Source organism: Triturus cristatus, chromosome 2_1 (assembly GCF_964204655.1).
Source record: "Triturus cristatus chromosome 2_1, aTriCri1.1, whole genome shotgun sequence".
In the NCBI taxonomy this organism is placed as follows: domain Eukaryota; kingdom Metazoa; phylum Chordata; class Amphibia; order Caudata; family Salamandridae; genus Triturus; species Triturus cristatus.
Window position 1 is genome coordinate 1,129,201,495 of NC_140581.1, and position 25,294 is coordinate 1,129,226,788.

Sequence of the window (25,294 nt, forward strand, 5' to 3'; positions counted from 1 at the left end):
GTACATTTGCTGCGCTGATTTGCACAAAAGGGAGAGAGTAGAATGACGCTATATCTACTAAGATGTGGCGCTATTATATGGCTTGTTCTGCTCTCTCCCTGCACTTGCAAATTTAAGGCAGACATCTAGTATAGTAGAAGAGTGTCTGTGTTGTCTGAAGCATAGATTTTGTGCCGAATGGAGTACCTTCCAGTATAAAAGATAAGCTTTAAGGGTTTCCAACTTTGTATGTATGCGTCACAATGCAGCAAACATGCAAAGAGGGTAAAACATTTCTTCTTGGTGTGCCTTTGCAGATAGAGTTTGCGTCAAAACCCATGGATGGTTGCATAGGAACGTTCATGCAACACCCATGAAATGCTCCCTTGATGCAAAGTAACGCAAGGCAGCACATTGCACAACTTTGTATTACCTTGGGTTACTATCCAACGTAAATCACAAGCTGCGTTGGATAGAAAATAGCACTTGAACACTGCATCGGGTTTGCGTTAGAAAAGTAACACCAAGCCTATGCAGAATGTTTGTAAATCTGGGCCTCAGACTGGGTCCCCAAGGTCCACCATGCACCTAGGCAAAGGGTCTGCAAAGCCATGCATTTTATCCTAAATAGGTATCCCCAATTAGGATAAAATGCATTTGTAATAAGGCAGGTGGGATATTCCTCACATTTGTGATGGAGTATCCAGCCGCCGAACACTAAATCAGGCCCACAGGTATAGGAAGCTCCAAACAACAATATTACATTACATCACCTTATAATGAGGGAATATTTAGCATTGTCAAACGCACACTAAACACAGCAGGCAGGACAGCTGCCACTTCTTGGCAGATATCCCATATCTGCCAAACTATAAGTAAGGTTCGGAATCCTCAATCACAGGAGACAAGAATGAAATCTCAGATGGGGTTTGTTGAAGAGCCAAATATAGAGATGACACGTGGAAAGGAAAGGAAATTGGATATCAACATTGATATCAGTAATGTGAGGTGGCAGAAGAACAGGAGATGGAAATTGTGAAACTGAAGGAGGAGGTACACAGTGAAAACCTACCTCTCTGTTCAACAACCAGGAAAAAATCTACTTCCAGAGCAAGCATTCCTTGATCAATTTAAATCTCAATTACCTTCATCTTCAATGCTGGTAGCTTTATAGCTAATGCTTCCACATAAGTTCTGTCTAAAAGTGTTTCATGAACCTGCTACTGTCAAGGGTAAAAATAGGGGTTGAGACACCTATTTTTGCTGCGCTTAAAAGCAGCAGAGTGTACAGAAGAAGGTTTAAGAAGCAAGCTATTAGAAGCATGTCGGGCCATTTAATGCCCAATCCCCTTACCGGCTTCAGGTCCTTGCTATGGTACACAGGGAACCCCTGTGCGAGATCCACATATTAAATCTAGCTGTTCGCAATACAAACATTTAGGCCCTTGGTGTGTGACCAATTGAACATATATGTGACAGTTGTCTGTGAAGAGATAAAGCAGGTGTCAGAAATAAGACATAAGCAAGGCAGTTTGACAGGAAAGACCGGAAGTGGTCTAGCACTAATATAGTCGAGATTTATATATTTTGCTGTCGGAGTGATCTTCCGGGAGTGGAGAGGAACCTTTGAGTTGTAAAAGCAATCACTAAAAAAGAGAATAAGCACCAATCATACTTTGGACTCATGCTCTGACTGCTTGTACTCCTGATTGTAGGTCTTCCCAAACAACAGAAAGGAAACAATGAACTTTGACTAGGGCTCTAAGCCAATTATATTTTCTCTTGACATGCTACAGCAGCCACACAAATAGCAAAACAGTATGATCCACCAGTTGAATTAGCCGAACCAAGCCGACATTAGGCACATGATTAAATCTCCATTCACATTTGATCTCCATTGCTTATCTGCAGCGGTCAGTTTGTAAAACAATAAGTGCCGCGGTTCTCGTCAGGAAGCAGCTTGCACCAGCCCATTTCTACTGTTAGTGTCGCCTAAAACAGAACCGACTACCAACGATGAAAGTGAGGAGGGGGTGTGGCGTAATGGCCAGAGCTGCTGATTTCGTTGCTGGGGAACCAGGTTCGAGTCTCGGCGTCAGCTCAACATCCTGTGATTCTGGGCAAATCACTTAATCTCCCTGTAACTCAATGTGTTCTTAACTGGTGCTCATTGAAAGCTCCGATGTTGATGATTAAGTGCCGGTGCTGAGCACCATAAACCACCAGCTCAAACTAAGCACTGCTTATCTGACTCTATTCATGAACATTGCAGCAGCAACTTCATGATATGATGTCCCTACCTACACATATGGCTATGCTCAATATTCGTGTTTTAATATTATGATGGCATCAAAGACCAGTGACCAAAAAGTTCTAAAAAGTGAGGAAATGAAACTTTTCTAACGGTCTTATTTATTTTTTATTATTCAAGAACAACGACATGCCTTTCCTTCTAAAACTTACTTAAAGGGAAGGTTTTTTATTTATCATAACAACAAAATTGATTTCCCCAAAGACTATATATTCACTTAAATTTATATTTCTATATAAAAAACAACATTTCAGGCTAACATGGGCAACTTTATAGCATTTATATTTAATACTGTTTTAATATTATTTACAAAACATCAACTCCATTGTATGATGCCAAACTAAACAGGTTTGAGATATTTAGTATTGTCTCCAAATAAAGCTCCATTCCATTGAGGCTAATGGGCCTTAAACACCGAGAGGGAACTGTGAGTTCAATGAAATTGGTCAGTGGGCCTCAAGAGGTCTGGCATTGATGCCTGTCGAGAGGGCACATTTCACCTACCCTCCATGATGGTGAGAGGATCTTCCACTTTGGGCCGCAGAATATTGGGACCAAACACCGTTGCCAAATTCTGAACGCTCATTTTATTCACACCAGAATAAGACTGGACTTCATCTAAGAACCTGAATGAAAATGAAAATAATAGGCAGTTGGTTAGTAAGAAACGAGAGTGTTTTGGTGAAAAACACAGAAAGGATTTCATTAACAGACATAGGATATACAAGTTGCTGTCTAAATTGTATGAAACATGTTGTTATTGATATCCTACTTTTCAGCACTTGCATGACAGTGACATATTTTGATATTAGTCTGGCGCTCCTAAATGAACACTGCGTGAAAAGATCATGTCACTGATGAGTTCTCTGAGAGCTGAGATGTACAAGGCTGTAGATCAACTGCCTTTCTAAGGCCTTGCAACACCCAGATATTTTGATATGCACATTGAAGTATTTTATTCCCTGTAATATAAGGGACCACTACTTTCTCATAAACCTTTTTTAATTACCCCTCTCTCTTTCTCCTTTTCTTTTTCAAATGCTTTTGTATTTCCCCTTTGGACTTGTTTTGTTAAGCAAATAGTGAGTTCACTCCTTCCATCCCCCGATTTCTCTCCTCCTATGGTTTCTCCTTCCACCTTTTTAGGTCTCGGCTAGCGAAGGCTGCGCTTGCGCAGTCTCGCTCGCGAGAGATAATGACTTGGAGAAGAGGGGCTTGAACCCGCCCCTCTTCTCCCCTGTTCTCCATTGGCTGGCCTCGTAAATGCTGGCCAGCCACTGGAGAAGAGGTCAGTCACTCCGATTAGGCCCCGTCCTTTTCGGATCGGGGGGCGTCTTTTTTGCCAAAAGTCTCAGGGAGGAGACAACAGCAAAACACGCCCCCGAATCCGAAAAGGACCCTGCCTTTCTCCGAGGCATTTCTGCTCTGCCCTCGGAGAAAGGCGGTGGTGTGCTTGTTCCCTCTTGTCTTGGTTTCCTCCTCAAACCCCCCAGAAGTTGGCCGCCTCGGTGTTTAGAAGCTGCCTGCGGGGTCCAGGTGGGGAATTGATCCCGCTCGTCGCCATTTTTTAAGGAGAGTTCTAACGTTATTCAATTTTGGCCTTCCCAACCTAAAATGTCCGCTGTGTGTGACATCGTGACGCGCTACATCCTGTTTCTGAAAATGTGTGACGAGTAGGCAGAATACTCCAACAATCACGAACGGCGTGTAAGGTAAGCCGATCGCGAGCAGTGACTACAAGGCGCGTTGCTAGGCAGCTTTCGTTTGAAATCAGAGAGTTCTAACGTTGAACGGTAAGGCCTAGATGAAGTAAGCTTAAAATAAAGTTTAAAAGCATTATAATTTGCTGCGCTGCTCACTGGTAATGCTGCGTTGTTGTTTTCATCGTGTTGTTTCTTCAACGCTCAATACAAATGAGCTCCTGTAGAGTATGTATCACTCTGCCGTCCCGTCGACTCTGCCTGTCTCTTTTAGAAAATTATGTCCTCCTTCATTGGTCCTTGATTATCCCGCTCGTCGCCATTTGTTAAGGAGAGTTCTAACGTTATTCAATTTTGGCCTTCCCAACCTAAAATGTCCGCTGTGTGTGACATCGTGACGCGCTACATCCTGTTTCTGAAAATGTGTGACGAGTAGGCAGAATACTCCAACAATCACGAACGGCATGTAAGGTAAGCCGATCGCGAGCAGTGACCCTGCCATCTAATGGCTGAAGTCATGTATTGCTCTTTCTTACACAGGACATCCCGTACATTAAATGTTCTTGCACGTTTCACCAGAGCTAAGGTGCCATTGGTGGTGGGTGGTGTGGGGTGGGGGAAGGGGCCTTCCCTCATGTTCATGTCAGAGAGAGATGCGGTGTAGTGTAGTGACCTGGGTCCACATGCATTCTGGAAACATCACGCTCCAGGTACTTCATCCCAGGACGATGCGCAGACCAGCCATAGTCTTGAGACATCTTTTTGCTGAGGTTTATTCGCCGATACAGCGTCTCTTCTTTTCTTTAGTTCTCTCCCGGTGACATCTAGCGACAGCATAGGAATAAGAAAGAGCCAGGGCGTGGGACTGCTGTTCTGGGATCTGTGTTAAAAACCTGCACGACAGGCTCTCAATTTCAGCAGTCGAGGCAGGGCAGACACAGACAGGTGCTTGACTTCGGCAGGCTATTTAGGTCTCGGCTCGAAGGCTGCCCCTTTTTACAGCCACTCTGCCTATGGCTGGAAGACGTAGCCCCCCCCCCCGAAATCTTTTTCAGCCCCCCCCCACCCGAAATTTGGCTCTAGTTGCCCGCATGCATAGATCTTATGTGGGCTCCACTTTACATCTGTCGGTGTTCGCTGTCAGGGCTTAACAACAAGCATTACAATGCAATGGTCTCGGCATTGGTAAAGTTAGAGCTATTGCCATTGCTCATGACAATGCCGTTTCTTTAAATGTTTTAAAAACAAAAACATAAACAAAAATAATGTCATGAGCAATGCCAATAGCTCTAACTTTACCAATGCCGAGACCATTGCATTGTAAATGCTTGTTCATCCTATGGTGTGGTGTTGCCACCCTTCCCATGACTGCTTTCCATGGACTTCTTTAACACCCCACATTCACTACCCTCCATTATTTGTCCTTCACCTAATCTCCTCCCTTAGTTACCAGACCTTGTGAGGGGAGCTGGTGAGTTGGGAAGTAACACATCCTTTCGAATATGTGACGTTCCTTTCGAATATGTGACGTTACAACGCGATCAGTTACATCGCGGTACGTTACATCGCAGTTATTACAACGCGAGTCATTACAACGACTTGCACTAGAGGCGCTGGACTTAGGAATAGTATGATTTACTATTCCAACTCCAGCCTACACAACAGTAGGGAAGGTGTTGGAATGGTAAATCATACTATTCCTTAGTGTTTATCAATCAATCAATCATTTGTAAAGCGCAGTACATACCGCAAGGGTCTCGGTGGGGGGGGGAGGGCGCTACTGATCGAACAGCCAGGTCTTGAGTATCCTCCTGAAGGTCAGCAGGTCTTGGGTCTGTCGTAGGCTCAGTGGGAGGGTGTTCCATGTCTTGGCGGCGAGGTGGGAGAAGGATCTCCCGCCGGTGGTTGTTCTTCGGATGTGCGGGACGGTGGCGAGTGAGAGGTCAGCGGAGCGTAGCTGGCGGTTGGGGATCTAGAAGGAGAGCCATCTGTTGAGGTAGGCTGGGCCGGTCTTGTGGAGTGCTTTGTGTGTGTGGATGAGGAGCTTGAAGGATATCCTCTTGTTGACGGGGAGCCAGTGCAGGTTTCTCAAGTGGGGGGTGATGTGGCCGTGTCGGGGTACGTCGAGGATCAGTCATGCCGAGGCATTTTGGATGCGTTGTAGTCGTTTGATGAGCTTGGTCAGGGCTCACGCTTAGAGGGCATTTCCGTAGTCGAGTCTGCTGCTGACGAGGGCCTGGGTGACTGTCTTTCTTGTATCTGTCGGGATCCATCTGTAGATCTTGCAGAGCATGCGGAGGGTGTTGAAGCAGGAGGAGGAGACGGCGTTGACTTGCTTGGTCATTGAGAGCGTTGAGTCGAGGATGATTCCCAGGTTGCGTGCGTGGTCGGTGGGTGTCGGGGCTGCCCCTAGTGCGGTCGGCCACCAGGAGTCATCCCAGGCTGAAGGGTTGGAGCCGAGGATGAGGACCTCCGTCTTGTCCGAGTTCAGCTTCAGACGGCTGATCTTCATCCAGTCGGCGACGGCCTTCATTCCTTGTGTATAGCGCCATCCAGCGCAAGTCATATCGACTTGCGTTTTAATGACCGCGATGTAAATGAAACGCAGTGTAACGACCATGTTGTAAAGGTCATTCGCCCATTCTTTCTGCTCTGGAGTTGGCTGGAGTTTGCTTCTTCTCCCTGCTTCCAGCAAGGTGAGAGCACATGTGGGTGACTCTCTCAGAGTTTCTAAGAAAAGCTAGCTGCAAACTCTCTTCTGCTATAAAGGACATGAAGCTTATAATATCATTATTCACATTTTTACAAGAGAGTAGTGATGCAGTTTTCCTGTTACAGGAGTGATCTGTTGCCTTCCATAAGAAAATAAATTGTGGCAGTTTAAATAATACTGTACGCTTGTAGTAACATTATATTAGTTTGAATGAGTATATGGTGTGTATATAACTCAACTATGGCTCTTGAAGATTCACCCACAAGTTTGATTTAAAATGGCCATCTTCAGGATACACGAGATGCTACTAACACACCTGGGATAAATGTAAGAGGGGTGAAAATCACAAGCAAAAACACATCATTACCAGTTACGGAATCACATTGAAAACCATTTAGAACGTCCTTCCAGTGTTCCCAGATACCACCCCTTTACCTTTGCAGGTTTACAGTCGCTTTTGATAAACCTTTGTACGTACCGACATATGTACTTCAGTAGATTGTAATTGACTGGTGGCAGGCTCTTCACTTGCTTAACAAATTCCTTTACTCCCTGCGGGGAAAAAGGTAATTCATATTATTTCTTGACAATGACACTTACATGACAAGACCACAGTGAGGAACAAATTGTCAAATTCTCTCAGGTTACTAGGCAGGATGTGTATGAAAGCAGCATTTCGATAAATAATGGAGCCCCATCCACAAAGATTTTGCACTGACTTCTGGAATTCAGTAGTAAGCTGTGAGTACCACTGAAGTAAGTTGCACCCGCGCATAGCAAAAGTTTGCGAATCAGGACCAGTATCTTTAAATATTTACGATTCTGATTGTAGATATGATGGAAATGAACCAGCTCCATACATAAATTACAAATTAAACTCAGGTGTGTCTTTCACTGAGTCCAGTATACTAAATATTTGAGGGATGTGCAAAGGGTTAGAGCAATCAGCATTACTAAAAACTGCAATGTGGGTTGCCTTTATTTAGGACAGCCCCATTAGCAAGGAAAGAAGAAGACATGAAAATTCAAATCTCAATATGGACAGGGTTTTTTCTAGCCATGATCACAAAAGACCCAAGACGTTAGAAGTAGCGGACAGCAATCAGTGCTTTGTGAGTGATATCCCAAATGAACTATGCATTCTCCCAGCAGCTCGCATGAAGAGCCGCAGGTGGGTAGCACAATTTTCAAGATGAGTAACTATATCTTCCTTCCGTTAATTGCAATGCTCCTTATAGAATAAAGCTCTTTATGGAATAAATCAGATCACATTGGACATAGTTTAGTTCTGAACTTTCGTATGATAACCTACTGTATTCTGGGTGTTGTAGTCTTGATCTGTTTTCGCAAAACCTATTAAACAAACACACCTGAAAACAATGACTTGTTGTTGAAAATTTCAGAACTGGAGACAGTGCCATAGTGACATGGAGTGAGATGGTCAAACTGCTGAAAGTGCATAAATGATGAGATCAAACAAAGCTATAAATCTGGTGGCTTTATTAAAAAAAGTAGCATTTTCTTTGATGTTAATTTGAAAACCTTCATAATACGAAAAGGTTATGCATGTGTTGGAGGTTTTAGAAAATACGTTATAAGGCAAGAATCATGTCTTATTTAATACAATTTCTAATTAATTTTCATTCACAAAAGTCATTTATCCTTTCGGGAAAATATTCCTTTAAATTGGCATGGTGAGGCCTTGTTAACAATGGATGAGAGGATGAGCAATAAGACTTTTGGGAGTAGGCCAAATGTCTTTTTTTTTTTTGTTTAGATTTATATAGCGCAAACTCGACCCAATGGTACCAGAGCGCTACACATGAGCACCTGTTGTGTTACAGACGGCTCAATTATTTTGTTAGGCAACGGGAGACTGAGCGATTTGCCAAGAATCACAGGATGCTGAGCCAACGCCGAGGCTCAAACCCGGTTCCCCGGCTTCGAGGTCGACCACTCTAGCTGTTAGGCACATGTGATGGGTGACCATCCTTTGACTGGAGACCATGGAAGTCTCTAGGGGAACAGAATAGGTGGGTTCCTAGAGCTATTCTGAAATTCATGCTGTCTGGTTTCTGAAGTAGGAAAAAAAATAGGGAGTTAAGAGAGAGGAGCCTCACCTGGGCAGATATTTTCATCGACACTGTTTACTTCATTTTCTGCTGCGACAACAAATTCAGAGTTGCAACCCTTGCCCCACTGGTCCTTCCTAAGACTCTTGACAGATAGTTGGGTACCAGTCTAGGATAAGCTGTAAAGTCTGCTCATTCCATAAACATGCACGCATTTAAGAATAGATGCTCTGGGAAGGGTTAGGCTTTTTGGAGTTTTGCTAGCATTGTTGTGGGGAGACCCATGTACGTCTATACCCTGTTAAAGTAATAAAAGTCTGACAATGGTACCACACGGAGCAGTGCCAAGCTTTGCTTAGAGAGAGGTGAGGAAATTATCTGCAGATCTCATTTACGACAGCGTTAACATGTGACATAAATGAGAGATAGAAGTTGAAGATGAACTTCTAAGCTACGTGCCTTCAGGATGGAAGGGAGTAAAGCACGTAATGGCAATATCCACTTCAAAGGGAAAGTGGAAAGACTATGGAAGGATCTATTGGGTCTAGACAAAGGGCAACATCTTAGAAGGGCCTACAAACAGAAAGTATGATTGCATGCATCGCTGTATAAGATCCAGGCAGTTCCTGCATGGTTGGCAGCCTTCATCATCCTCTTGTCATTTAAAATGGATTTGCATGCCAACGTAAAACATATTGTTGCCAGATTGGTAGATGCCAAGAACTAATACCATAGCAGGACCATTTATTAGATGAATAGTATTGTGACAGATCTGAGCTTTGAGGCACCTTCCAATTCAATTATAGTGAAGAATGACATGTTTTACAAGAGATTCACCTGGAGGGTGAGAGAACAGAAATAATCAGAACCACTTCAGGGCCACTCCTTCTATGTTCGTTGGGTGTGGGGCTAAAGAAGGCAGGCAGAGTGCTTACAGCGTGTTGAATGCTTGAGACTGAGTGATTTTTTTATTGTACGTGGACCTTGTCTATGGATATAAGTTGTCATCACTGAAGCTTATGATCCAGGATTCACTAGCGCTCTCTGGGTGAAATCCTGATTGATTGGCAGCTTGGAATCTGTTCATTTCCAGGTGGGAGGAGTGCTGAGTGGGGGCCACAGGTTTGAAGAGCTTGGAGATAAAAGGGCACCTTGCGCTATGGCTAGAGTTGGACAAGATCTTCTGGGCCTTCACTGGGTGAGCCTGCTGATTGCATATTTAGGCTTCTAGACAAGGGCTCAGAAAAAAGGGCAGTGCAAGTATACATGAGAAGAGTTACATACATAGATGGTCATACAGCAATGCACCGTCAACAGTAAAGGAGGAGCTAGCAGTTGCTGGCTCTGGTAGAAACAACCTGATAGTTACAGATTAAAAACAGATGCATGGACAGTTAGATATTCCTGCGCATGTGCAGGGTAGCAGAGTCTAAGTATAGCCAGTCCTTTAAACAGAGCACAAGGGAAGACAAAATGGATGCCAGAAATACAAAATGGATTCCACAAAATGTACAGGATAGCCTCTAAATACCAGATGGATTCTGCTAACGCTAATTTAATCGCAGCCAATTTACGACAATTTGTTGACAACAAAGATGATGACTGTAGCAAAGAGGAGCAAAGCCATCCTACTCAACCTAGTGCTATACACACAGGCTGGAGGTGAAGATCCAGAGGATTAAACGCTTCAGCCAAGTTGAGAAGAACCAGGATCACAGCAAATCTTTTGCTGGAGGTTTTCAATAGGTCTCAGCACTCCTAAAGCTCCTGGTTCTGTCTAACGTCCTTGGATAGCAACCAGACTGCACCAAAGCCAGATGTTAATGAAATGAACTGGTGCCCGACAGATTAACACTGAAAGCAAAAAGTGGGACACCAGCCCAGCCTCCCTTAATCCTGAGACAAACTCTCCACACATCTGAACTCAAGTAGGAACCCCTCAATATCAACGGTGGTTGTTCCTCTGCTTTGGGCCCAGATATAGCCACAAATACAATTGTACTGGCACTTGGTTTTGACCACAGAAACGTAGTCCTATGAGGAACATGATACAATTATAGCAACAACTTCGTCAGCAACACAAGGCCATCAGATGAGGCAGTAACCGCACTGAACGTGTGCTAGGTCATGTTCATTTTGGGCACGGACTTCACTTTTTAGAGTAATTTCAGCAACTCTTCCTGCAATGATGTCAGGCAAATTCAAGGATTGTAAGGCATTCCTTTTTCATCAAAGCATGTACCGTCCTTCATATTGTGACTGCTAAGCAAAGTATCTAAAACCGTAATTGCACTGAAAACACAACAGAAAATGTTAAACGTCATGAAATGAGTTCCTAAGACATCCCTCATATTACAATCCGACCAAATAAGTCGCCAAAGTGCATTTACACCGACTCACAGTTTCCTCTTCCTTGCTGAGCAGTTTGGCGCAGGAAAGAAAATCTTCATATTTCGCAAACGGGATGACTGGTTCTGGCAGTTCTCGGAGATACAGCTTGAGCAGGGATGCCACAGTATGGACATCTGTGTTACTGAAATGAATAAATAAATAAAATACACGAATAAATACAATACAAAAATAAATAAATTAGTAAGTAGGTAAATGCTTATTTTAACCCAACAATCATGTACATTGCGCCTGACCATGCTTTACATCAGGTATACATTTTTCATATGGTTTGGCACAAAACTACAATGATAGGTTGGATTACACAGCACTGTGGCATCTGATTTTGAGCAGAGATGCCCTTCAGAAGGAGTGTCAATCTTTACTGGAGTGAGGCACATGGCTGTGCTTTGTGGGTCTGTAACACAACATTTCCTGGCAGTTGTTGCCAGCATGGTTGGGGAAGGGCAGTGGTTAGGGTCAATTCAAGGATTATTGGCCCTGTGAATAAAATGCAATATTGTGTGTGGCTCTTACCCATACCCCCACTGAGGATCCCAGCTGCAGCAAAGGGCGCTTTGCTGCCCCCCGGCTGGCATCCTAGAAATGGGACGTTGTCTGGCCCCTAGTGAGGCTCAGTGGGGACATGAGCATTCACGGTGAGCGGATGCACTTAGAACCATGTTAAAAAGGACCATGGAACTGATAGTGAAGCGTGAAGGTGAATGATTGTGAGTTTAGACTTTGATGGCCAGTAGGTGCATTGCAGGTGAACAGGGCATTTAGTAACAATGGTGAGTCGGGCAGCACGCTGATGGCGATTGCACACTTTAGGTAAGGATGGACACTGGTACAGATGTGAGTTTGTAGAATTGCTGTTCACTGTGCACACAGATTGTAAATGAGGTCTTCAATGAGAAGGTTGGAAGTTGAAAATGGCGGGTAGTGTTGTTGGGTGTTAAAGGTTTGGTAGTGAGGAGGACATTTACACTGACGATGTTTGGGGACATGAAGCTACTGGTGATCAGGGATGCTCACACTTTGGATTATACAGGATCCCTGACACGGATAGGAAGAAAGCCTCGCACTGAGGGTAAGTGGAGAGCTTCCACTGATGCAACTGTGGGCAGTTTTTGTCATTGGTGAACTCAGGCCTGGGCCTAGAGTGCCAATCATCATAGGGGAGCAAAGCAATGTCTGCATTAAGGTCATGAAACCATCACACCCCCCTCCCCGCTACCTCGTTTTATTCACCAACAGCATTGGTACAACAATTTATTTCCGCACAGGGTGCTATCTGAGCATGGTCCATGTCTGCTGGTAATGATAGTCAGTTGGGGCGCTGGAGACGATGTTGAGTGGGGATACTCAGATGGTGACGGAGGCACTACTGGTGAATCAGGTCCTGGAACTAATGGTGAAGAGGGACACCAGCACTAATAATGAGTGATGGTACTTCCACTGATAGTGAGAGAGACGCTTGCATTGATGGGAACCTGTCTGCCACTATAGATTGGGGCACTGAGGCTCAATGAGTTCACCACTTAGTGAATGACAGCACTACCACTAGCTTTGGGCGCGCAATGAGTAAGTGCACGCAAATGAATGGTGAACCGACGTACAGTAACAAATAGTAGGAACCATTTTTTTACTCTATTTGGAAAACGAATTTGAACTTGTTAGAGCATGCTGCAGCTCAGGACATCTTACTATCCTGACACTCACAGTTGTTACTGGAGAAGGACTGGTAATGAACAGAAATAGACTCAACTTGACTCTGCCTCCCTCCTCAGAGAAGTGTTTCTTCCCATGATCTACATAAACCTATCTAGTCCCTTTATGTTGCTGCTTTCGAAGGGTTTAAAATGAGGTGAGCATGGCATGGACATGCTTGTCACTTGTCAGGCGAGATAAACAACATTTTCTGCACCTGCCAAGACTGAAGCGTCCCATTAGTCAGTGTCGAACGCCATTCTACTTAAACTCTTTACAATATGTCTTCCACGCTGACCAATACAGGGAATCTATGAGGACCCTAAGCAGTGAGGTGTTAGGCAGAAACAATGCTGCTAATAGTACACTATTTTCATTTCTTTTCATTCCCTGTTCGGTAGTCTTACAGTCTGATCATCCCCATCCCCTTACGTGCGACCCATCTACTCTGCTGAGTCACTATCATCCGAGTCTAGGTCATCAGACTGAGGGGGTTCACAGATATTCCCACGATACTCATTCCATCCACCCCAGACCTTTTCCCACTTTTTGGGGCACCTCCTATGCATGTATACTGACTTCTATTTTCATTTCTTAATGTGCAAAAAAAAAAATGCAGGGACCGTAAAGTTTTTCTTATGAGCCCGCCTCTTATGCTACTGAATTCCGGTGTTAACACAGATCAAACCACCTCAACCCTCTTTCTTACACCACCCTACACTTACTGTCTCTTTATCTCTTTCTTGCAACTTCTTTTCTATTCATGTTTTTTGCTTTTATCGCGGTTTTTTCTTCCCCCTTGTGTCTCTTATTTCTGCTTTTCTCTAGGTTGCTCTGGGTCACAGTCTGATGATAAGAAAAAGAACAACGGTCCCCAAAAAATGAATGCTGGTGCTCACCACCTGCAACCGCCTTCGCAAATTAAGCACTCGCTAACTTGTGGACTAGTGAGGAAAACGAGGCCATTTTGTAATCGAAACGTGAATGAGCTATGCGCATGGTCAGTGACTGGCTACCGCCCTCCCCCTATGACCACACCACCCCCGGACACAGCACATAGACGTGGTATCTTTGGAAGGCGGGAGGTCGCGAGACCCCCCGGCCGTATTTATTAAGTACAAAACAATAAATTTTTAACGTGAATGAGCTATGCGTTCTCTTTCCGGCTCTCATCTTCTCCATACAGATCTAAACCCCACAATTTGGTAGTTTTCTAGCTTGTTTTTCTCCCATTGTTTTTCTCACATATCAAAATATTTGATTTGTTTAATATTTATAACATTTCATTAGTGTATCTAGTGTATCATGGGTCCTAGTCCAAGGAAGGAAATGGGTCCCTTGACTGCTGTCTTAATTATAAAATACAGTAAAAATCAGGGTTTAGTGAGCCCCTCACGCCTCTGGGATTCGGTGCCACTGCACCTGGTGTGCCAAATGGAAGCAGCGCCTCTGCCATATTTCTGCAGAAAAGAACTGCACATTTATTTTTTAACGCTCTGTCTTAAGACAATGGGCAAGTTCTAACTCTAGACTAGTTTAGACAATTGTTCAAAACCACAAGGGGAGAGCAGTCTGGAACCCTGCACAACAATGTAAATGTGCTGTAGAGAGAAAGGATAGGGAAATAAATGTTAGAACTTAAAGTGTCGCCTTCCAGCTCCATGGCACAGTGCACTGGTATAACATTGAAATGATGTTTAATGTGCAAAAACTTCAAAAGCACAACCTTTAAGGCAGACCACATTACTATTCTGCGCCACAGAGTGGCGCAATTGCGAAGGAAACATCCTGTCGAAGAGGAGACTCAGACATTTGTTAAAAAAGATCTTGAGCTGCAGTGACAAATCATGCACTTTACAGAAGGATGAAGAAGAATTATCGGTTTATCATTCGTGAAACAGATTTCCTGGCAAGAATCCCCTTTCTCAATACATTTTAAACATATTCTCTTGTAATCTGGTAGCTCAAACGTGTAAAATATGTTTCTTGAAGCATTTATTCATAAAGGTCTGGTGTCCTTGCATGTTAAATCGCCTCGCTGACGTGTAATCGCTCACAGACACATGCATTGCTCGCACCGACATTCAAAGCAATCACCCCTGCTCCAGGAACACAGACAAACATACACAAACGCGCCCACATAAGAGAAGATTATATGCACACGACAAAGAGGACACGCACACACAAAAAACACAACTTTGCCTAATTTCGAAACAACACACGCAGTAATGGCCAACTATGCTTATCCACGTTACTAGTCACTGGAACATGAAGCCAATCAAATAAGGAAACTTACACATGTTTCTGAGTGACTACGTTGTGAGATAGAGTCATGGTCCGGGGGAGGCGAATCCGGACCCTATAGGGACCCCTCACCCCCGCAACCCGCGAAAAGGGGGCGACCAGATTAGTCCTTCCACAACCTCCCCCCCCCCAGCCAACCGCCCAATCCGAGCAAGAGGGAGCAAGCGGCTGGGGGGGGGGGGGGGGGATTCAAGAGGGGCACAGGTGTCCCTTTGGGGCCACTGACCCCCCAATCAAGACTGAATAGCAGCACCGCTGGAAGAAGAGTCACCGAGGGGAGCAGGAAGAAGCCCTCGCTCGACCCCCTGAGGCTCCCAGGAACAGGTCGACAGAATCCCGCCGGCAAAGGCGCAGCTCGCTGTGGAACGACGGAGGACCGGCTACAATCAGCGGTGACGGACCTTGCCTCAACGCCTTGGAAATCGCTATACCACGGATGCTGTCGCGACGCCGAGCAGGAAGAGAGGAACAACGAGCATTCGGGGGCACGATACTTACTGCTAGGAAGAACCGGGGAAAGCGTCTGCATACTACCGAAGCGAGGGGCGAGCGACAAGAAATTGCGCTTGTCCAAACGGACCAGCAGCGGTGCTCGGATACCAGCAGTAACGATGCGTCGACTGGGCCAGGAGAGCAGGCCTCACAGGGGGGCTAAGGGCCGACACCAGTCGTGATGAGAGTAGCGCAGAGATCGGAGAATAGTATGCCTGGAACTGATGGTGATCGGCCAGGCAGGCTAGGCCGCACTGCACTGGGGGTCGGTGCGGGCTGTGGTGCCCCCGGGCCCGGAAGGAGGAGGTAGGCACGGGCCTGGGGACGGGCTGTAGGAATCCCAATGCGCGTCCTGTGATTGATTCCGAGAATAAGAATCAGTCGATCAATCTCCCCTTGCTCTGAAGTTTTGATTCAGAAGGGCCTACATGGAGAGACAGTTGGCAGCATCATTGGTCGGCATCGGCCGGTGGGTGGTCAAGTGACGGTGCTGTAGGTTGTCGGTCGCCAGGAGGTATAACACAATGGTTTGTTCGTTGGGGTCACATGCCCTATCGTATGCAGAGGTTCGAGTCCCACAGCCAGTGGCAGAGTATTCAGTTGGTCGTCTTGCCATAGTGAATATGCTGAATAAGGCAACATGAGGCACCTGGGTCTAGGGAGACAAGTAACGGTACATGTAGGATCGATACATAGCAGAACCCTCACCCACCAACCTAGTTGGTGCAATGCTTCATCATCGGGTTCCCAGCTGGGCTGCTGAGTGCAACCCAGCTGTGCTTCGACGCCTGGATTACAGCAGAGCGGGTTTTGTTTGGGATTGTTAGTGTGAGGTGTGCTCAAAAAGTGGTGCAGTTTAAAAATGTCTCTAGGATGCCCAACCGGGTACTGATTTATTCCTAGGGTCCTAGGACATGAAAAATAAGGTAAGATATTGTGAAGATAAAAATTGCTCTTCTATATCTCTGAAACGCTGGTCAACATGTTTCAGCCTCGCTTTTGTTAATGTTAATGAGGCTTTCTTCAGGACCAAGAAAGTAGTGTTGTGGCTGAGAAAATGAAAGTAGCCACGAAAGTGCGTAAGTGATATGCAGCACACACGCTGGTCCTGAGGAAAGCCTCATTAACAAAAGTGAGGCTGAACCATGTCGACCAGCGTTTAAGAGATATAGAAGAGCAATTTTTATCGTCACAATATCTCACCTTGTTTCTAAAGTGTCCTAAGACCCTATGAATAAATCAGTACCCGGTTGGACATCCTAGAGACATTTTTAAACTGCACCACTTTTTGAGCACATCTCACAATCCCAAACAAAACCCACTCTGCTGTAATCCAGGCGTCGAAGCACAGCTGGGTTGCACTTGGCATCCCAGCAGGGAACCCGATGATGAAGCATGCCACCAACTAGGTTGGTGGGTGAGGGTTCTTCTAACAAATCCAGTGGATTTTTGTGCTCTCAGGCACTACACTGAGTCAGAAAATCTTAGGATATACCTACGGGTCCGTCCAATTTGGTATATCAATTACTAATTAGGGAAAGAGGACGTACCCCCCTTTTTTCCTTCCCTGCTCTCTCCTTTGTTCCTTGCGGACCGATACATAATCAGATTTTAACTCAGCATGTTGATTTAAATGTCTAATTGTATTGGTGTCGCTCCTTTCGATTTACATTATCTGGTGCTCCCCATGTAAATGAGGCTGAAGACTTAAGAGAAAAAAGGCGCGCGCGTGCATCGCAGGTGTGAAGCTTTTGTCTTATTACGGAATATGTTTAGGGAAACACCATTTCTGATTAGTATTTCAACTCTGGAGTTTAGCGCCCAGAGCACCCATGTGGTGTCGCAAGGTGACTAACATCCAGAGATATGTTTTGTGAATCCTTTGTCTTATTATGGAATATGTTTAGGGAAACACCGCAATTTTCAATGAAGGGAAAGGGGCAGCTGTGCTTCCCCAAAGCATAAAAAGGTATTTCTGGGCACACTCTTGCCTTCCTGCCCAGGTTCTTCTCTGAAGAATGTGTGACCAAACCAGCATAGAAGAACAGATCTATTTTGTCTTTTCCGAGTAGTAATTCAACTCTGGAGTTTAGCGCCCAGAGCACCCACGTGGGGTCGCAAGATGACTAACATCCCGAGATATGTTTTGTAGAGAAAATGCTTGAGTTGCTTGCAATCAAGCCTATAATTTCGAACGTACCCCCTTCGAAGTCAGTTTCAAGCAGCAGCACAGTGCATCATTCGAGCTGGGGTTACCATGTAGTCTGCTGCTGAATGTATGGCCCGTGGCCGCACACCAGACTAGATACTAGACATATTTATTAGGTTCCCTTAAGTTAACTGTTAGATTAATTTTAGCAGTTTTACTACAGAAAACACCATTTATCATATTCAGACTGTGACAAATAGTTGACATATTTCAAAGCAGAAAAATGGCGTGCTCTGAATAGATAATAGATAATGAAGAAGACCGCTGAGCTGCTGCCTTGCAGAATGTTGAGTCACTCAACTGAGCCATAAAACGAGGAGCAGTCTCTTAGTACTCACCTCCACACCAGCTCTCACTGACCTGCAAGTAAAGGTACCAGTCTACGACTCCAAACTTGTCTCTTCACCCCCCTTAATGACACCGTCGCCCTTTGACTTACACTTACTCGAACTTGTTCATACTGCTCCAATCAAATTGACTCCCTTCTGGTGTCTGCTACCTGCCAAACGTTGTTACATATATTTTGATACTTTGTCTGCTCTGTTTTGTGCAAAATGTCTCTACTATTACTCTGTTTCTTTGTAAAGCGCTCTGATACCCTATCCTGGGTCTTGTTCGCGCTATAAAAAACTCTAAAAAATAAATAAATAAATTGGCAGAGACTGGGGAAGGGAACATATCCTTTCATAGGAGATAATGCAAGTGTTTATTATAGATAGGATGGTGAGAACCAGGCAAAAGAAAGACTGGGCGTGGGTGGTAGTCGGCCGTAGGATGTAGGGCCCACGGCCGTACTCCAGGGGAAGGTTTTCCCAGGAGCTGGCAGAGCCTTGACTAACACTGAAGTACAGTGCAGAACGAAAATGGCCCGCGGCAAAGACGGTACCACGCAGAGCACAAATTTATTGCAAGAAAATAGGCATGGGCAGAGTGGGCCCTTATAGACAGCTTTGTTCTGCAGGGAGTCTTAACATGATGACGATGACCGCCAATAACCCTTAAACAGAGATGTTTTAAGGCATGGGCAAAGTGGGCCCTGGCCCTTGACCCGGCCTTTCAGGGGGCCTCCCTCACAGAGCCAGCACTGTTGCAGAATTTCGCCCTGATGAACTTGAATAATTCGTAAACAGGCGGTTTTAGCTACTGTTTCATTAAATGTATCTTAAAGTGGGCGATGTGAGGGAGTCTAATACAGAGAATTTGCAGAGAAATGTTGTGTTTATGCTTCATACAACCCCCAGCTTGACCCAAGCGGGACCTCAGGTTCGGAAAATGGGAGGGGGTCACAGATTGTTTGCTGTAATATTAGTGAGCTGCTTCAGTGTTACAATATTGAAACACACATCACTTCCTCTGGATATTAAACGTGAGCACACTTAGAATTTGGTTAAGGGTGCCGGTGCACTGCCCGTGACCTGGCCAAAGAGGGCATTGGAGAGTGTGAAAAATCATAAAATCGAAGCTGTTCCGAGCAGGGCTCCCCCATCCCCATCGGAATATGTTTGGCCCAGGGTCAGATCCTCAAGATGTCCCTAGCCTTAGACAGATTGGTCCACATACCCGTCTCCCCTTCAATTAAGTTTAACGTGGGCGATGTGTAAGAGTCAACTTTGGGCATTTGGCATGGAAATGTTGAGTTTGTGCCTGGGACCATCCACGCAAAAAAGTCTTTCGATCAAAACAAGACTTCTCCCATTGCACCTGCGCTCTTCGTGATTGCCAGCCTGAGCTGCCGGCTTGGGAGCTGGGGAAGCAGGTTCGATCCCCGGCGTTGGCTCAACATCTGTGATTTTGTGCAGATCAATTACATAGGTCACAGGGATTACTTGTAGGATCAGCGAACTGTCACAGTAGTGAAAACAAGTCACTATCCTGTAAATATTAGAGGTAAATACAGTTAGAACTTGGGTCAGCATCCTATGCAGTCAGTGACTGGGCCAAAAAGAGCAGCATGACAGAGCTAAAACTCGATCATAAATGGAAGGCGGTAGGTCAGCTTAGAAAATATCACAAAAAATAACGTATAACGTGGCACCGTATTGGTATGTCTGGCGGGGGGGGGGTGCAACAGTTGCTTTTATCCTAAGGAGCCACAGTATAACATAAGAAAATTAAGGAAAGCAACCAGCTTGCACCATGTGAGCAGCATCTCTTACATTTACATACAGTTGGCTCTTCTTTACTGGTGTCAGCCGGGAATGCAAATATACGAGATATCCCAGTGCCCCAATTCCTGAGGAGCCAGCGGTGGTTAGTGTTTTTTGCCCTCAATCGAAGCGTTTCCTTTTAAATCCACGGTACAAGAATCGCTGCAAGCATAGTAAAACCGCCTCCCAGCTATAGGCAGCGTTTCAGTGATTGGTGTCAACAGAAAGGGCGTCCAAAAGGTGAGCACATAGGAAAATTAGTCTATTTAATCCAACCAGTGCAACATGCCTAAAAAAAATGGTGGTTTACACAAGCTAGATCGCTTCTGCTCATTTGTTACACTAGGCAGCATACAATTTGGATAGTAGCGGCAGCTGCGGTAATTCCTTTTACCAGTCATACTATCTGCTAAACATACTGGGTTAGAACAAACACTGCCAATTAGGTACAGTGGAAAATGTCAATTAATTTTTTTATAAGAACAAGGAGGCTACTGAATTAACCGGCCGACATTAGTTCACTTCTTAAGCAAATCTTTGTCTGCTGGTGTCCGTTGTGCCATATGGTATCTACATGGTCTCAGTGGAAGAGAAATCAGACAGAGAAAAGTGGGCATCAAACTATGTCTTCACCCATGGACAATGGGACCAGCCTTAGGCACTCAATGTTGAATTTGTAGTAGGGGCCAGCGTCCTTGCAAGAGGGTCCTGAGCCTGCGCTACCCATTGCCCTGACAGCTCGGCAAATAACAATAACAACACAACTACCAAACATCACATTCCTAGAGGAGGGACAATCCAGACTACTCTAAGCCACATGAAGATAGGAGAAAGCTGTTGAGGCAACCCACTTGGTGCTAGAGGGGAATGGTTGAACCAGTAGTTAGCATTCGCAGGTTCATTTCCCACCACTTTCCGTTACGGGGAGTAAGCTCTGTAATCACCCACAACTGGCAGTAGGCACACTAGTGCATTGTGATGCCGGAATCGGGCATTATTAAGTAATATATGGGTCCTGAAGCCCTCAGGTGGCTGATAGGAGATGACATAGAGTACAGGACCCGCCTACCCTCTCCCACGTGGGCACCTGGAGAGGAGTCCGATTGGGGGGCACAACAAAGGAATTAGACAGGCATAACTTTCAGGAGCAACAGCTGAGAGGCAGCAACGATGGGGCGGCAGACGAGCCAAAACGTGAACCAAATATTACCATAACCAAGATAGATAAGGCTACGGCGAGGTGCCTCATGCGTCGTGGTTTGATTAACCTGAGGTCCCCGGGGTACCACTTGGAGGATGGGGTACACCTGACGGAGGTAGGCATGGGAATGCTCCGACTTGGCAGAGTTGGGGTCCTAGAACAGCTGGGTTTCTCTTAAGTAGGGGCGAAGTGAGGCAGCAAAGGGGGGAGCTGCCTCCAGTCATTAAACCGTAGGCAGCATGGCGGAAGAAACCCAGGAAAAGATCAAAAAGGGGAGACTACCAGAGGTAGATGAGCTGCTCACACAGTGTCCTTGGGATGCCTCACGGCAGGGACACACAGTGAGCGAATGACAGCACACAGCCATAAACTGAGTAGATGAGATGCTCGCACAGGGTCCTTGGGATGCCACACGTCAGAGGCACTGAGGAGCAGGCGAGTGGCCAGCAAGGGTCCAGGGCAAGTGGAATGGCACTTGCAGCCCGTACCGGTCCTAATGGACGACCACAAATTCGGTAGCAAGAGAGGCCTGAAACCGCACAACACAGAGACCTTGCTTAAAGGAGCACCTCGAGCTAAGATAGTGCTGTCATAAAAGGATTAACGCCAAACTTGGCGAACAATGCACAACGTAGAATAACATGGATGATTATGAATGATCAGCCAAAAGTTGCAAAATGTATAAACCATGTTTTAATAAACTGCGGCCTTTCTATTCACCATACCATATCGTCACTGGAATGATTGATGGGGAACGAGATGCAGTTGGGCAGGGTACTAAGAAGGGGGGGGGGGTAACTCGCCCCTGGGAGGGGTTTGTGTGTGACTATATAGAGGATACTGCTCCAAGGCCCAGAGGCGCATTATAAAATGCATCCAATAAAAAATACGATACTTTGGAATATTTACACAAAACCATGATAACTGCCCGCCGAACTGCGGACAAGTTGATGTTTCTGTGTTTTACTAAAAATAATTGTAAAAGCCCAAGTGCAACCCCTACCGTTGTATAATCAACTCTCCCGCTCTCTCGTCCCACACGTACGTGACGTGGGCAAGGGAGCGGCATGTGACCCTTTTCATCTAACAGGAAGGACATCCTTCTGATTGGATCGGAAGGGCTTCCCGTGACGTCATTCAATTTAACCAAATGTTGACACGCCAGTGTACTCACAGCTAGGGCCTTTTTCACCATGTGCCAGTTCATCGCGCCGGGATACTCGTGAGTAGCCGAGCGCGTTATAAGTGGAACATAACATAACATAACATAACACTGTTTCTTAAACACACATTTTCTAACTTATTTCTAAGCATCACGCCCTCACTGCGAGAGACTCATAATTGTCGTAGGGTGCTGGTAAATTGAGCTATGATCCGACTCTATGGGCAATCAATCACAAGAGGTTATATTCATTATTACCTAGGACACATGATCCATATTCTATCTGGAGGACTGTGTCTCCAGTAAATACAATTAACAGTAGACAAGGCATTCTGTAAGTGCAGGGAGGAGGTATTGCTAGTAGCAGGGGCGGTATTACCAGCACATTTTCCTTGGCTGTTTGTAATGAGGGTCTATAGTACACACAGCAGTCACCCTGGAAACTATAAGGAACCTTGAAGCTCCTGGTACTCCATAAATATTTGTTTCAGCGACCCAAATGAGCTAGCGTGGGCAGCCCAAACTAAAGGCGTAAAGCGACCACTAGATTAAAAATGAAGAATGACAGTGAGTCTATCCTGGATTTCAAAGTTTCGTCAATTATACCATAGCTTTGAGCCATGGGCATCCAATAAGACCCTTCTGTACATGACTGGCTCGCACTCTATGTATAGACAACGCTTCTGGCACATTTTAATTTGCTTTGCAGCTACCGGAAATAAATGCATCCTATGGAGGTCGGCAAGGATCCAGGCCACGAGCTATTTCTGTGTCTTTCTGGCCTCTTCTGTCTGGAACTCGGCGGGCAGAAACCCATAATTAACACTATAAAAGGGATACCGGTATTAAAAGGAGAGCAAGTGGGAGAAAGAACGCTAGATGGATAGATAGAAAAGGGAAAGAAGGAAGGAATATTGAATTTTATGTTATGTGCATTTGTAAAGCGCGCCCGCGATTGTATACGGGATGGAAGGACGGGGAGATAAAAAGGTAGGAAGGTTATAAGAAGGATGAATGGATGAGAGGGTGAAAGGATAAGTGAATGGATAGGTGGATGGACAGATGAAAGGAAGGCAGTGTAAAGGATGTGGACAGATGGATGGGTGGATGGATGGATGATTAAGTCAAAGGATGGATAGATGGATGTAAAGACAATAGATGTGTGATAGGATACAGGGATCCAATAGCCAATGGATGGAATGAGAAAAGATTAAACGATCGATGAAGGAACAAATGGATGACAGAATATAAAAGTGAAATAGTGGATATCAGTGGGTTGATAGAAGGGTAAAAGGATGAATGCGTAGCTGTTTGGATGGAAGAGAAAAGAGACCTTTTCTAGGAAGGCTTGGCCTCACTTGCTTCGTGCCATCAGAACTTTGGTTCAAAATGAGGGCATTTTCATTTTCTGTCCGCCCCCCTGCTTTGCAATAATAGTTAGCACTCGTCTATCTTTAACTAAGATCCAACTCAGTGAGTCAGTCAAAAGTCAGTGAAAGGATGGGCCTGCGTCAACTAAGCACATATGTATCTAGTACCCGCAGGCCTGACCAAGCCACGCATTCACTGCAATGGCCGCTTGGCCAAGACGTAGAGTGGGTCCCTCAGGGAGGAGCTGCAGACCCATCTGTGTAAAGAAGGGTCCTTGAGATTCACTCAGACACCCACACAAGGCTCTTTCATATGTATAAAATGACAGTGTGTGCTGCACTGCCTGTCAGTTACTCTGCTGAAGTGACAGTCACACACACACACACACACACACACACACACACACAGAAAAGACACACACACACATACAGGTAAGACTTTCATTCATAAACAAGCATTAGCAAATGCAACATGACAGTTTTCCATTCCGTAATACACAGAGAAAGCCACTTTGGCACCATTGGACCATGCATTAAATGTAGGCACTACTTTATGTCATGAGAAAACCATGATGTTATGTTAATGGCACCGTGGGCAAACATGTAACCATCCATAATATGCCAGTTCCCTCTATAGCTGGCAGATGGCATTAGCGCTCGGCAGCAAACAGCAAAAGCCGTCTGTAGCCACATGCTAGAAAGAGGAATGAGTATAATTGTCGGGTATTACTACATATAAATACTTAAAGGTAATAAGAAATATGTTAAATTCAAAATCAGTTAGCACAACTGGCAGAATACTGTAAATATTATATCCTAAGTCTTGCATCTGTAATTTTAAAATTGCGCAGCGGTGTAGTAGGAGATACCGGTTAGTTAACATGTGATAAATGTATCAACTTTCTAAAAAGGAGCAAGAACATGTTTTCAGAAAGACAGCAACGTTTTAACGAGGTAGCAAGTTTGGCATGCACATTCAGCTCAAGCCAGACCTATTGGTTTGCACAACCCGCCTAGGGTGCTGAATTTGTATTTCAACGGCACCCTGGAGGCAATAGAGGGGGGTAGTGAGGCATGCTGAGTTTTTTCAGTGTGCCTGAGGGCAGAAGCTGCTATGTGCGTTCAGTGTGGTCGATTCTTCTTCTTCAAAAGAGTTGTTCTTCGAATAAAAACTATTATCGAATCGGACCTTTGGCATGAATGGAAATTGATTTGTTTTTCAGTAAAGTGAACCAAGGTGTCTTTCAGTGAAAGAAAACAACAAAAATTATTTTTTTTGTTTACAATTCAGATGTGAAATAAGAAATTAAGAATGCCAAAATGTATGTTGATATAGTGTACTTTTCAGATGTAAAAACCGTCCCTCAGCAACTGCAATGGAACTGGTCACCAGGAAGTGGAATGACACACCTGGCACCCAACAGCATGCCGTGAGATCTATACTTTTTTTGTGGTTAGCCAAGGTGCGATTAACACTATCTCAAATGGGAGTTGATGGGAGCTGTTCCAAACAAACGAATGGTTGAAGGGCAC

The 25,294-nt window shown here is 45.1% G+C and overlaps 1 protein-coding gene across 6 annotated transcripts in view; it reads right to left on the minus strand.

Annotated features, from left to right (window-relative positions):
• ARHGAP24 (Rho GTPase activating protein 24) overlaps positions 1-25,294 on the minus strand; it is a 1,422,561-nt gene that overhangs the window by 42,278 nt on the left and 1,354,989 nt on the right. For all 6 annotated transcript variants that reach the window (XM_085636556.1, XM_085636558.1, XM_085636561.1 and 3 more), the window contains 3 exons: positions 11,176-11,308; positions 7,182-7,255; positions 2,795-2,916 (listed from right to left, as the gene is read on the minus strand). In XM_085636556.1, the coding sequence (XP_085492682.1) occupies positions 2,795-2,916; positions 7,182-7,255; positions 11,176-11,308 (329 nt within the window). The remainder of the gene's footprint in view (positions 1-2,794; positions 2,917-7,181; positions 7,256-11,175; positions 11,309-25,294) is intronic.